Source organism: Pogona vitticeps, chromosome 1 (assembly GCF_051106095.1).
Source record: "Pogona vitticeps strain Pit_001003342236 chromosome 1, PviZW2.1, whole genome shotgun sequence".
Lineage (NCBI taxonomy): Eukaryota > Metazoa > Chordata > Lepidosauria > Squamata > Agamidae > Pogona > Pogona vitticeps.
The window spans coordinates 176,613,523-176,628,450 of NC_135783.1; the positions used below are offsets into that span (position 1 = coordinate 176,613,523).

The 14,928-nt window shown below is 38.7% G+C and overlaps 1 protein-coding gene across 4 annotated transcripts in view; it reads left to right on the forward strand.

Annotated features, from left to right (window-relative positions):
* Positions 1 to 14,928, forward strand: part of ERBB4 (erb-b2 receptor tyrosine kinase 4) — a 1,032,003-nt gene that overhangs the window by 956,725 nt on the left and 60,350 nt on the right. For all 4 annotated transcript variants that reach the window (XM_078379181.1, XM_072977738.2, XM_078379170.1 and 1 more), the window contains exon 21: positions 14,392 to 14,547. In XM_078379181.1, the coding sequence (XP_078235307.1) occupies positions 14,392 to 14,547 (156 nt within the window). The remainder of the gene's footprint in view (positions 1 to 14,391; positions 14,548 to 14,928) is intronic.

Genomic DNA, 14,928 nt, shown 5'->3' on the forward strand with positions numbered 1-14,928 from the left:
GAGGGCAAAGAAGGGGGTTGGAAGCAGGGGTTCGGGCTTCCTAGATGGGGACAGATGGACTAAAAGGCACTTTGAAGGCCATAATGGTTCTGAATCATGTTTGCATCTTACTGATACTATCTGAGGCACAATACAGGATCTGAAGTGGGCACAGAACAACCTAAGCTATTTTCCTATTTGGTGGATAGCACTAACTTGCTTATTTTATTAACACTAGCCATTGTCCCAAAATACTGGGAATCTTTTCTTTATTCGAATGATTTCTATCCCACCTTTCTGAAGCATACCAAAACTACACCAAAGGTCACTTTTTAAAAAACACAAATATTTAAAATATTAAGGAAACAACAAGAGGAATTTTAAAACTACAAAAACAGTTTTAAAAGCCGGGTTCAAAGGACGTATCTTACATAATACGTAAAAGAGGAGGGGGGAATGAATCCCAAATTCCGATGGAGGGCATTCCAGTGCTTGGGAGCAAAAAAAAAAGGGGGGGGGGGAGAGCATTTCTCTAGAATTTGCTCCAGTTAGAAGAAAGCTTTGCCAAGGAGAAGCGGCCAGAATCCCAGAGAAAGGTCTGAATCTTTTTACTCCCATTGTCTCAAGGGCCAGTGGGGCTTGATTGAACTTGTACTTGCTCTGCAATCGAGGGAAAGCTGTAGTTGTATCTGTTAATCTGGAGGTTGCCTTATTAATGGGCTGCACACTCCATTGATTTTTAATTAATTTCTAAAGAGACACAGAGGATAACTACTGCAGCCTACAGACATCTCAACACTTAACTGCAATCCACATCTCTATTGATCGACTGCCTAAGAAGGAGAAGTAATCCATTTTAAATACACTTCGTGGAGAAAGTGCATGCGCTACACAATGTACTCCCTCCCCTCCTTGTAATTGTATTGGCAAGAGGTCAATGTTAAAGCAGGGAGGAGAGGAGGGGAGGCAAAGAAAGGCTGTTAGTATTCCAGCGGCCTAGGAAGAGCAGCCTCCTGCATGTAGTTAATGCTTCGGGAAAGCCGCATTATCTCGCTTCTGGGTAGATTATAACTCTGAATCATTAAAGCAATAGCACGCCTGACTCCTGCATGAAAGACAATGGCAAGAACCTGGTGTTACATTGAGATGCATTTTTGCTCTATTCATAATCTAGGATTATTTCTGTCATTCTAAAATCATTAGGTTATCTTGCTTTTCCAATCTGTCATATACAGTAGTGGTGCAGTACCCAGTGTGGTGTAGTGGATAGTGTGACGGTGTAGAGCTTAGAGAAACTGGGTTCACAATGAGGGGGACCAAAACTGGTGAAACCCCTCCTTATAATATCTCATTTACTTTGAAAGACGTTGTTATAGGTTGGTTCTGACTTGATGGCACATAACAACAACATGTAGTGCCAGAGTTAAAACATGTAAAGTTCCCCCTTTTTTTACAGTTTTAAAAACATGAACATAGTTGCACATTGCCATTATAGTTGCTATTTCAGTAGCAACAGATGCTCAGTTGGGCACGGAGCATGGCCACGCTGGTTTCAGACTTCTTGTGTGTGAGCTTATTCTCAGATAGTAGTATGCATTGAAGCATGCCACAAGTGGTCCAAGACGTGAGCTATATCTCTGTTTAAGCACACCATTGGAGAACTCTGAGGTAATATTAGTGGTTGCCTCAGAAACTTTCTCTTGGAGCAGATGTCTGCATTGCAGTAGAACTTGCTCTGCGTAGCGGGTTATTCTGACGTTGGAGGATGGCAGCTTCTCCTGCCATAAACGCTACTTTTATTGAGCGTCCGAGAAGACATTTTCAAAGAGCAGTAGTAAGGTATTTAACTTATTATGTTAATTGAATGAGCTTTGCATTATTAGGAACAGATGTGGAAAATATAATTCCAGGCTTGCAATGGGAGTCTTGAAATGTCTGCTTCTGTTTCATGATCCTGCTTCTCTTGCTGCCTTGTAGTGATAATAAATCGTTAGAACAGCTAGATTGCTCAGTAGTTTAGGTATCTGGAGCCAGAGGTTAGGAGCTTGATTCTCTCCTGTGCCTCCTTGACAGGGGCTGGATTTGATGATCCATAGAGGCCCTTCTAGTTCTAAGATGGTAATGATGATTAGGTGCTTTTTAACTGTGTTTGAATGATTTATTTTACAATATAGTATAGAGCATTGGCCAGAACGAAGGGATGGTTATTCTCTCACAGATTCTGTGTTGAGTATTGTTCTTTAAAGCCAATAGTTCAGATCCCCAGAAATGAAATGATTATGAGAATAGTTAGGAATAATATGTTATTAACAGTCAAGACAGGATTTGGATATGAGAAATTGCAACACACTGAACAGTGAATATGATTTTTAAAGGGAATTTATTTAATTTATTTATTGCAATTTATAGATTGCAATGTTCTTGTTATAGTATTATTATTATTGTTGTTGTTGCTGTAGTTATATTGATAAAAATAAAGCAGATGGAACTATAAGAATAAAAGTGCTGGAACATGAGAAGAACAGTATTACATTATTATTGGATTTAATAAACTTACACTTTGTTCTACATATTTTAGACAAAGCCGTCTTTTCTATATAAACTCTGTTCAAGATCTCTGTTGCCAGTAAAATTGATATTTGATCAGCAGTTTTTAAATATTAGCAACCAAATTGTTAAGAAATGGTAATGCAACTCACTGCTGAAACTTGCTGCAGATACTGCCATGCTTAGAACATCCCAAATCTTCGTCACTTTGCTGGCAAATTAGGAGATTCTGGTTACATGCTTTCAAATATTTCTCTGAAAATATGAAAGCTACAACGTTTCGCCACAAGAAATACAATATACTAGGTGTGAGGATAACAAGGATAGTTGTACATTCCTCCTATATAGTAAGATTCTATCTGCTGTGCCATAAATTCCACCGGCCTAGGCTAATGATGAAGTGACCACCAGGGTTGCTGGAAAAGAGCAAATGGCTTTGTGGCATCTTTAAACATTAACAAGTACTATTTGGCATAGACATTCTTGGTGAGCAACTCACTTCATCGGTTGTATGGATTGTAGAGTGCATAGGAGGCAGTGCATTCAACGTTTCTCCTTACTTTCGATATACTGTACATTGTTTGACCTTCAAAAGCCTTTAGTTTCCACCATCAGCTTACTTGAAAGTGCCTGATGGAGGAAAGAGAATGGATGTTCTTGTGAAATATGTCTCCACTGTACTGCATTTCCTTTGCATTTATTATACAATCTATCTGAATGTAAAATAAAACTAGCCGTCTACACCGGTCCCTGATATTGGCCTGAACAGCTGGAAAGAGAGGAGATTTACAGGGTGGGGTGGAGAGAATACATTGCCCAACACAAGTCCAAGTAAATATTTATAGGATCACATATTTCTGCACTTTCCTTTATGCCCCCTTTCTGCACAAAAACTCTCATAGTGATGTATAAAAATAAGTGCCAGTTTACAAGGGCATTAAAATACAGAGTAACATTTCAGCAAAACTGCATGGCAATAACGATATTATTTTAAAATTATTTTAAAACTAGCAAGCACAGTAAGAGGCGACATCGGAAAGCTAGCAAGCAGAAGTGGTAGCAACAAGTGTTTCCAACTGCCTAGTCAGAGTTGGCCCAAGATGCTTTGGTCTAAAAAAAATCCAAATGATACTCTCTCCCATGGTGATAAAAATATAATGGGAAGTTAAATAATTGATAGGTCGATGGCCTTTACTCAGTTAATAATTTAGCACAGTCCTCCCTAATGGCAGGCGTGGTAGAATTAATGGATTTTCAGAAACCAGTTATCTCTCCTGCAATAAGAAAACTGTCAGACGAAGACCACCCTGGGAAGGTTGTTCTCTCTGTTTCCCATAATGGACAAGGCCCCTGCAGTGGGACGGTTCTGGCTAACGCAGCCATTGGTGCAATTTGAATGAAAACAGGTGGTCATATGGTGCTTTTATGCAGAGCCACTGAACAGAAATTGTAAGGACAATAAAGAGCCATTGGATTGTACTAGGCATACAAAAAAACTCACTTAGCTTCATTTTTGTTGCTTATCTCAGCATTCCACCAGTGTTCTTCCACTGAAGTTATGTGTTGGCCTGCAAATTTTTCCTTTCCCACATGGGAATTTGCATATATCTTGGTACATCGTTTGCATAATGTACATTTTGTTACTTGCTTTCCTTCAAGTGCAGAATTTCCCCACACCCCATTTTTTGGCTATTGACTGAAAAATGTTTGTGTAGAAACTGACCAGAAATGGAAAGATGCATTCAAGACGCACTTGAATTAATAGTTCTGCAGGCTAGGAGTTAGAATCATCTTGTTTAATGTGAATAACTTTACATCTCTAAGATGGACCCATGTAATCATAATTAAGTGTGGGCTTCAGAAATGCAGTTAGTACTTGTCAGAGGAACCTGCTATCATTTCCTGATTTTGCTAACATATGCTCCAGTTGTCTCTACTGGGCATGTTCCAATTTTCTAGTTCATTTCACTCTTATGTTTTGTACCCGGTTGTGTCTTTTGTGTAACCTTCATGCAGCAGGACAGGACACTGTAGTCCCTTGAAATATTGTTTTGTTGGATAACCAACGCTGGACTAAACAACGGAGGTATTTTGCATCGTTTTCATCTAATCATATTTATAATCTGTAAGAATTGTTAATATTCTAAGTAACTGTAAGAAATTTCCTCACTTGACATATATGATTTTTTAAAAACACAAAATAAAACAATCAGGACAGAAAATGTCTTGTATCAATTTGTGGGCATTTCTCATGGGGTAATTTTGTATCCCAGCCAATTTAACATAGTGATTTTTAAAAAAAATTGTCCTGTGCTGGCTTTTGACAAACCATGATGTAGTGCAGCAGAAAGGGTATACCTGGATTATCAGTAGGTTGGCATCATTTGGAAAAAAAATAATCATTTCTTGGAGGGGGTGGTATCAAGAAATACCCAACACAGTAAGAGGTGTACATTGTCGTTTAACCTTGGCTGTAACCCCTTAATATACTGTATAAACATTCTCATTGGGCTCAGAAATAAAGCTTAACTTAAAAAAAAATCCTAGTGCATGAGGTTTATATATATGATTATTGTATGTTGGTTCCTAGGGTTGTATTCTCTCTAGCACTGAAATCTGTGATGAGGGGAAGGATGGTTTTTTTTTTTCATGTGCATGTGCATCTGAATGCTAAGGCAAAAGCTGTTATTTGAGATACTGCAACTACAGAGATATTCTACAAACTCTTGGCAACAAGAAGCCCTTTCTCATGTTACTTTTTTTTTTAAGGTAGCATCATGTGAGTCCCTCTTGTGCCATGTGTAGTCTTTCTGTTTGTATATACTTTTGCTAATTAATGATCTTCTAGAGGCAAGGCTAAACAGAATGCTGCTAATTTTGGGAGTGGGATTACCAGTATGGCCCCACTGCTCGGCCCTTGTATGATAGTCTTTTTCACACAAGTATTACATGTAGGAAGCTATACTATAGGCCACTGGTTAGAGTGTGTGTGTCCCAATAAGTCTTAATTAAGAGAACGCTTTCTTGAATTTTAATCCTGTACAGGACAGCCTGAAAAATCCATTCTTGTTTCTCCCCCCCCCACCCATTTCCGCTTCATGGAAGGTTATCAGAATCTGATAATCATTTCCCTAAAAACATTATACTATGTCCAACATTTGCTTACTTATCCTGGCATTTATAATGACAGGCCTGGATTTGTGAATTTCCTATGTCCGAATGCCAGTAAATGGTATTTGCAGAGGAAACAGCCTTCCCAGACTGTGAGACCATATGTGAGGGTGGATTTCCCCACAGACCTGGGTAAGAGCATCTGTTCTTCTCATACACAGGCCTTTTGCTAAGCAGCATTTATGAGATTCGTAAGACACCTCTCTGTTCTAAAGCACCTGCTGTGGCACAGGAGTAAACCTGGTCTAATAAATGAGGTAGCCAACAGTCCTGATGGGAGTTGGACAGAACTGACATGGCCACAGGAGCGCCACAGCGAGCAATGGCTCCTGTCCCACAGCTTCTTGAGGTTTTTATCTGCCAGCTTATTCCATAATTCCCCAGTTACTGCTATGCGTTGGCTTTCCTCCAGAATAATGGCAATTCCTCCATGAAGGATATTTTAGGAAGGGAGAATTGGGCACTCCTTTTGTTCTTTTCCAGAATGAAATTGTAAGGGGTAATTTCTGGCGAAGTACTGTGGTTCTCTTGCCTAGTTAGATATAATAACCAAACAGGAGCTCTGGATTGATATCCTTGTGGAAGTGTTTTTTTCCATAGATGTGAACACAACAACTGCTATTGAAAGGTTATTCCTGTTCATACTAACAATCCAGCAAAACCCCCTTCTTAGCTTTAGGCGCTGCTTCAAAGAGTGATTTGGTCTTAGCGGATTTTGGCAGTAATTGCCCTTGTAATGATATCCTTAGGGGGGGAAAAAGCTTGTAGTGATTGTGATGAGAAGGATTATCAGTTGTAAGGTTGAGCTGATTCCAGCATGGGGACTATGAGGACTGCGATGGAAAACAGATGTATGGTTTTAATCACTTGGGGCATTTACATTTCATTTATAATGTCTCATGAGAAATGACCTTGTTTCACACTAGAGGGAAGGAAGGAAGGAAGGAAGGAAGGAAGGAAGGAAGGAAGGAAGGAAGGAAGGAAGGAAGGAAGGAAGGAAGGAAGGAAGGAAGGAAGGAAGGAAGGAAGGAAGGAAGGAAGGAAGGAAGGAAGGAAAAGTGAGAGAAATGGCAAGAGAAAGGGGGTGAAACAGAAGGTCAGTATTTCCTCAGTTTCTGATAATTCAGGCACAGGGTTTTGCTGTTTTCTTTGTGCCAGAGGAGGAACTGTTGGTCCCAGTGGATGTCTTGTCCAACTGGCTTTCACATTAGCCAGAACTCTGGGCATGCTTCTGTGGGCAGATAATCCTGATGTGCGTCAGTTTGGGGTATGCCCAAATGATACCAGATGAATAGAAATGGAATATATATATCCCTCCCCCCCCATACACACACACTTAAAAAGATTATTTATCAAGAGAAATGAATGAGGCAGATAGGCAGTGGGTTGCCTTCTTTTGTGTTAGGTATTCCCTTGGTTAGCTCCATTCCTTCAGAGGAGATAGTACCTCTCTTTCTTCCTCTTCTCAAGCCACACTCTCTCCCATTCCCTCACTCTGCTGTGACTTCTTCCCTTTCTTTCCCCATCTCCAGGATACAGGCAGACATACTCTCTCCCTGCTCAATACCCACCTGTTTTCCTCTGTGGGAGGGAGTAGCTGTCCCCTAGGCCAGAAATCACAGGAGCCCTGAACACGTTCTCTTTTTGCAAACAATTTATTTTATTTATTTATTTATTTGATTTTTACCCCGCCCCTCTAGACCATGTGAAAGGTGGCAACAGAGCCAATACATTCAGTGTTGTTCCTACTATCATTCATTAATTTACAGGATTGGAAAAGCCACATGTGAGCACACTGGCCACCATTCAAATACACATGCAGTGGGAAAAATTCAGCAACCGATTGTAGGAACTGGAAACATGCATAAACATAGATGTGCACACTCTGACTGTCACACTTATTGAAATATACCCACACTGATGCAATAATAATGCTCCACTGGTGCCAATAGGATATCAAAGATGGGTGACTGTACATATTGGCATCTAGTGCCATTTAGAATAAGCATGCGTAATGAAAACCCAGAATCAAAGCATTATGGCTCCTTTAAGACTAGCGGATTTATTTTGGCGTATACTTTCATGGATTGCAATCCATTTCCTTATGTGACTTTCTGTTGCTTCAGAAATATGGCTGCAGTTTGTAAGCATTTTTTCATTCTGTAAAATTCATGGTTAGCTTACAAGCTCGTGTTCCAAATATATAGATATAACACAATGTCTGTCAAGCTTGAAAAGGTCAAATGAAGCATCCAGTAAAATATATGTTGAAACTCAGCATCTCAAACAAGGATCATTAGGTATCCTACCTCCGGTTTAATTTCATTTGGTCCAATGTGATATGGGTTTCTCATAAAACAATGCTTTCTGTTTATTGTGTGTTCAGTCACGCACAACCCACCTTAATAAGATGCTGGGAAAATCAATATGTAGTTTTCTCTGACTTTTCCTAAGAGGGGAAGCAGTAGTAAAGTACTTAGTATTTGCCACGATTTGGCAAAACAAACAAGATCCAAGGCTTTACATAAAGAGGAACCCTGGTCCAGCCCACTTATGTACTAAGGGGAGTTCATGCCTCAGGTGGCAGATTGGGAAAGTTAGCAGGTCACCCTGTACTGCCCTATACATGCTGGGCCATGTGGAAGGCCCCTTACAGGTCTGTTTGAGCCAGTCCTTCACTCTTGTCTGTACTTGTTTTCTGTTATTTATTTATTTATTTATTTATTTATTTATTTATTTATTTATTTATTTATTTATTTATTTATTTATTTATTTATTTATTTATTATCAGTTCACTTTGTCATGCTGATAGTCACTGGCCTGCCTATCAGTCATTGGTCTGCCTATCAGAGAAAAAAAGGTGGTGGCAGGCCATTGCCTTTCCTAACCGCACTGCAAAGCTTTCATTTGGCTACAGAGGCTAAAATATTGTTTACATTTTAATAGTTTACATTTTAATAGTAAAGTGTTTGGCTACCATCTCATGGCCTCACACTCCTGGCATCCTAGTATCCTACTCTGAGAAGAATTCTCTATCTGAAGTAGGATCTTTAAGGTGAGGCAGTGTGGGTTGATGTGTCTTGGAGATTTCCTGTACTTCTGCCTTCTTCTTCTTCTTCTTCTTCTTCTTCTTCTTCTTCTTCTTCTTCTTCTTCTTGGAGAGAGCCTCAGGCACGTGTCATATTCCCTGTCCCTTATGTATGAAAAGTGTTTCTCCCATTTTCTTACCACCACCAGTAGGAGCTGGAACAACCAAACTCTGCTGCTTTTTTCACCAAACCCACGAACATCCCCATTGTGAAGTTCATGGCACAGCTAATGAGGAGCATCTCTGACCCTACACTTAGGATCCTCTTAGCACATATTTGTCACACGATTACTCATGTGTCCGTTCCTGTTATGTAGCAAACTCCTGTTACCATTTTGTAGGATGATACAACAGGATCCAGCAGCCCAGGGGTGAGAGAGTTTAGTCTCCAATAATATATCTTCATTTTCAAACAGTAGAGTGGGATATTAAATTCTCTCCCAAACTGAATAAGTTGTTGTTTAGTCGTTCAGTCATGTCCGACTCTTCATGACCCTATGGACCAGAGCACACCAGGCCCTCCTGTCTTCCATTGCCTTGTCTTGATTCAGGTGGTTAGAATGAAGTACAGGTTTATATCATAGATGAAAATGAAGCAGTATATATCTTTTTGTTCCAGTTACACTACAAACCACGTGAGTGGAGAGGTTAGTGGTTATGAGACAGAGTGAATGAATATTGCCTGGATTAAACAAGTACAAACAAAAGAAAAAAAGGTGGATGGCAAGGAGAAGTTTGATTTCAATGTCTAAAATTCATGTTTAGCATGGTTATGTAATAATGGTTGAAATCTAGTCTCACGTTGCAACTATAGTAGGTACATGACATCAATGGGGACTTGGTAATTCAACTCCTCCAGAAGTTCCATTGGTTAAGTGGGTCTACTTTAGTTCCAACTTACCACTGGGTTTCAGCAATGATTAACGACAGGAGTCTTGACACACTCGTCATTGTTGTTTATTCATGTCTGACTCTTCGTGACCCCATGGACCAGAGCACGTCAGGCCCTCCTATCCTCCACTACCTCCCGAAGTTGGGTCAAATTCATGTTGGTTTCCTTGATAACACTGTCCAACCATCTCATCCTCTGTCATCCCCTTCTCCTCTTGCCTTCACACTTTCCCAACATCAGGGTCTTTCCCAGGGAGTCTTCTCTTCTCATGAGGTGGCCAAAGTACTGGAGCCTCAGCTTCAGGATCTGTCCTTCCAGTGAGCACTCAGGGTTGATTTCCTTTAGAATTGATGGGTTTGTTCTCGTTGCAGTCCAAGGGACTCTCAAGAATCTCCTCCAGCACCACAATTCAAAAGCATCAATTCTTCGGCGGTCAGCTTTCTTTATGGTCCAGCTCTCACTTCCGTACATCACTACAGGGAAAACTATAGCCTTGACTATGCGGACTTTTGTTGGCAAGGTGATGTCTCTGCTTTTTAAGATGCTGTCAAGGTTTGTCATCACTTTCTTCCCAAGAAGCAGGCGTATTTTAATTTCGTGGCTGCTGTCACCATCTGCAGTGATCATGGAGCCCAGGAAAGTAAAATCTGTACTGCCTCCATCTCTTCCCCTTCTGTTTGCCAGGAGGTGATGGGACCAGTGGCCATGATCTTAGTTTTTTTTTTTTTTGATGTTGAGCTTCAGACCGTTTTTTGCACTCTCCTCTTTCACCCTCATTACAAGGTTCCTTAATTCCTCCTCACTCTTCACTCTCTGGCTTTCTCCATAATCCAGCGCTACCTACCTGTTAATTTGGGCTCCCACTGAAGAACACATGGGTGGATTGCATCCTAATTAGATTGAGACATCTTCAGTTGTTTATTATTATTATTATTATTATTATTATTATTATTATTATTATTATTATTATTATTATTATTATTATTATTATTATTATTATTATTATTATTATTATTGTTGTTGTTGTTGTTGTTGTTGTTGTTGTTGTTGTTGTTGTTGTTATTGTTATTGTTATTGTTATTGTTATTGTTATTGTTATTGTTATTGTTATTGTTATTGTTATTGTTATTGACACCAGCTACAGTCAAAATTATAAAAACATTTACTGGTATTATATAACAGATACAAGTTTTCACCAAAAGCCTACCATGTTTCCCTCAAAAATAAGACAGGGTCTTTCATTAATTTTTGCTCCAAAAACTACATTAAGTTTATTTTCAGGGGATGTTTTATTCATTTATATTTTTCATGTACAGCAATCAACATTTATTCAGATGCAGTCATATCTTCTTCTGGTTGCTGCATAATGGTGGAGGGCAGGGTTTAACTTAACTAGGGCTTATTTTTGGGCTAGGGCTTATATTACAAGCATCCTGAAAAATCATACTAGGGATAATTTTCCGGTTAGGTATTTTTGGGCAAATACGGTAAATATCTGTGAAATATCAGTGCAGTATGTATGCTAATACTGCCATTTTTTGAGCTCTGATGGTGTGGATTTCTGAGATCTGCAACTGCTTATAGTACTGTGTGAAGTTTGTTGATATAGTTCCCAAAGCCCCAAAGACTACGGGGACCACTGAAATTTGTTTCTTCCAGAGGCGAGATGTTTCGATTGCCAGGTCTCTGTACTTTGTTAGTTTTTCCCATTCCTTATTTTTAACTCTGGCATCCTCTAGAATCGTAGTGTCAGTGATCCAGACATTTCTTCATTCTATTACTCCTATGTCTGGTGTCTTATGTTCAAGGTGTCTATCCATTTGGATCCACAAGTTGTTGACTTCCTCATTTTCGGAAACCTTCTCTACCTGATGTTCCCATGGAGGCTGGCAAGTTATATTTTTGCATAATGGCTAGGGCACTAATTTTTGTCACTCTATCATTTTCTTTTACAAATTTTACAAAATTGTTATTATTCTTACTCTTATTTTAAACGTGTTAATGCCTTTGCAGCATCAGGGGTTATGTAAAGCAATCTACCTTTTAATACCATGTCCAGTATATGGCTCATAATCATTTGACCCTGTATGATTTATTCGCCTGGTTATTGTTCTTTTTTACAGCTTGAAGTTTGATGTCAGAAGCTGTTAATCCTTCAGTGTTCTACAGTTCTGATGTTTAACAACCAGCAGCATTGATTTGCAATTGGCAGGAGGGAATGTGCTTGCTTCGGCCAGTTAAAGCCTATTTGAAAATTTAATGCTGTGTATTCTGTGCCCAAGAAATGTTTGTGGCTCTGCTTCAAACCCTCTTCACTGCTGACCGCTCTGTAAAATATCCAAAAACAAGGGAGCAAAAACAGCAAAAGGAAAACAAGAGTGGATTATGCCAAGCATCCTATATCCATTTCAAGAATGGTTATGTCAATTTCACACACACACCTCTCCTACTTAAAATCATATTGTTTTACCATTTTTGCTGCAATACAGCTGAAGTTTTCCCCATCTAATGCTTACAAATGCATCTGTGTTTTCTAATAAAATCAATCCCTGATTATTATACTGCCTTTGGGCATTTATTTTATACTAGCCATGTGAAATGGGATGCTTTGGCTTTTATACTGCAAAATATGCATCAAGGGAAAGCGTGGTATCATAGCGTGCTCAAGGTCACAGTTCTGGCAGAGCCACGAAGTATTTGCACCTGTAAGCTCTCATTAAAGCCAAAACCTGGGTAAATAAAACAAGTCTAAATATACGAGTCCCTGCTAAATTATCAGGTCACTGCATCATTCAGATCATTTGATCATCTGGTTATCCTAAAATGGTTTCATGTCAGCTTCTCATGATAATAGATTGGCAAGTTCTGATTGACCATCTCTGCATCATATTTCTGTAGCCCTCTGGTAAGAACAATACTGTGTATACGAGAAGATTCCAGAAAGACTTGTTTAATTACAGACTTTCCTAGCATATTTCAAATATCTGTTTCTCATACCTTTTTACATTCACCATTGGAAAAAAAGTTATCAAACTCCAGTTTTTCAAGTTTATCAGTGTTGCTATTGAGGAGAAAGACCAATTCTCATTTTGTATGGTGGTTGCCTATATGATACCTTTGTGTTGCAGAAAACAATCAGAGGGTGAAATCTAGCATTGTGGGAGTGGATGTTTGCTGTTATGGTGAGGCTTTGTCCTCCAACTCTCCCCAACAGTTCTACTGTGGAGGCATTCCTGACTTCATGCAGCTTAATACTTACAGATACATCCATTGGTTTCAGTTTCTACAACTTAATGTTCCAGCTTGGTCTGTCCTAGGTCAACATCAGACTGTTTTTAATAAAGAATCTCCATGAAAAGTACATACATACATGAACATGTTAGGGGAAATGTGTGCAAAACATATAGGAGAAATGCATTAGAAGTGCCTATCTTTTAAAAAAAAAAAACCTTTATACTTACGTGACTATCTCATAATATAATTTGTGGGTTTTTTAAAAAAATTGGAGAACTGCCTTAAAAAAAGATTAGAAAATAATTAATTAGTTATTAGTTTGAGAAAGGTGAATTGAGCTGAATCTCTCCATCTCTATAGGTAAGTAGCAAGTACAGTAAATGTGGTCAAATTCTAAGGTTAAGTTCTCATAAATAGCAGTGCAATCACCGAAATAACTCTTTCCAGTAAATGTATATAATTACAGTTTAAGATCTTCTCTTAGGCTGTAATCCTATACATCTTCCCTTGGAGTAAGTCTCATTGAACATAATGAGCCTTCCTTCAGAGTAGACATAAATAAGATTGCACTGTTTCTCTGTTCACCTTGCTCTAGTTCGCTTATGGGACTGTTCTTGTTAAAATGCAAACATGGACAACCTCTTCCAGACATTCTTGGATATATATATGACCACAGGACTTACTTCTAAAACTAACAAAGTGAACATGTTCTGCTTTGTCATAAATTCTCTCCTCATATACACTTGGAAGAAGGGCAGTTGGGCTACATATGGTCTCCTTTGAGAAGTTGTTATCTGAACGCATAAAAGTTTTAGTAGTTCATCTTGACAATAAAGCAGGAATATCAAAGGACACAGACCATTTTGGCAGGACCTTTGTTATAGTGTTGACACATTTCACTGAAAGTATACCTTTTTTCAAGTTCTGCTGTCTGGGGTTAAAGGTAAAGCCAAGGAACTGCTGTAAAGAAAGGCATCTACAAAAACTACCACTGGTTAAGAAAAAACAGCAATGGGCAAATTTGGCTCCAGTGTATCTAACTTTTGCAATGTTTTTACCCGTAACACAGTTCTTTCCTCTTTCTGCTAAACTTTGTTAAAAAAAAGTCCTCGAGATTGTATTTTAATATATAATATGTGTATTTCCCCCCATAAAATATGGATTTAAAGAGGGATTTTGATATGTTGAAACCAATGAAATTTGCATTATGACATGGAGTGTAGTACAGAATCTGGTGGACAAGTCAGGTCTGCTTCCTATGTTAGAGCTGGAGAACATGACATTTCATATAAGAATTTGCAACAAATGCACATTTGCAGCATCCTCTAAAAAAATCTTTATAAACTGACCCAAGACAGGATCAATATTTAGAGTAAGAAAAATACAATTGAAAAGAAAATGGAACGTTTCTAAGAAAAGTTACATACAAATATGTGCATCATTATACTGAAAATGTGTTTTAATGTTTTTTTCTTCTTAGGGCATGATGTATCTGGAAGAGAGGAGACTGGTTCACCGAGACTTAGCAGCCCGGAATGTCTTGGTGAAATCACCAAATCACGTGAAGATCACAGACTTTGGCCTGGCAAGACTCCTGGAAGGGGATGAAAAAGAATACAGTGCTGATGGTGGGAAGGTGCGTGTTCTAAGCCCAGAAACTGGTTTAGAATTTGAAAGAATCTTAGTTTTCAGTCTGTATCTTGATTGACAAATAGATTGTGTACAACTTAATATAATGAGATGTATGAGATGTAGAACTGGTTTATGTAAATTAAGTTATTGTTTGGGGCAATGTCTTCTTAAACCAAGATCCCTCAGCTCTTGCATCTGAGCCGATAAATCTTAGTTTTGAATCCCTCTGATGCCTGCTTTATAAACAGATAGAAAAATGCTAAATAAAATGGAAGGATCATTTATCCAACCCTAGAGGGAAGTGCTATTTCAGTGTGTGTGTTAGAAAGAATTGATTTTCCCTTGCATTTTCTCCATCTCATTTATAGTTGTATAAAACTATTAT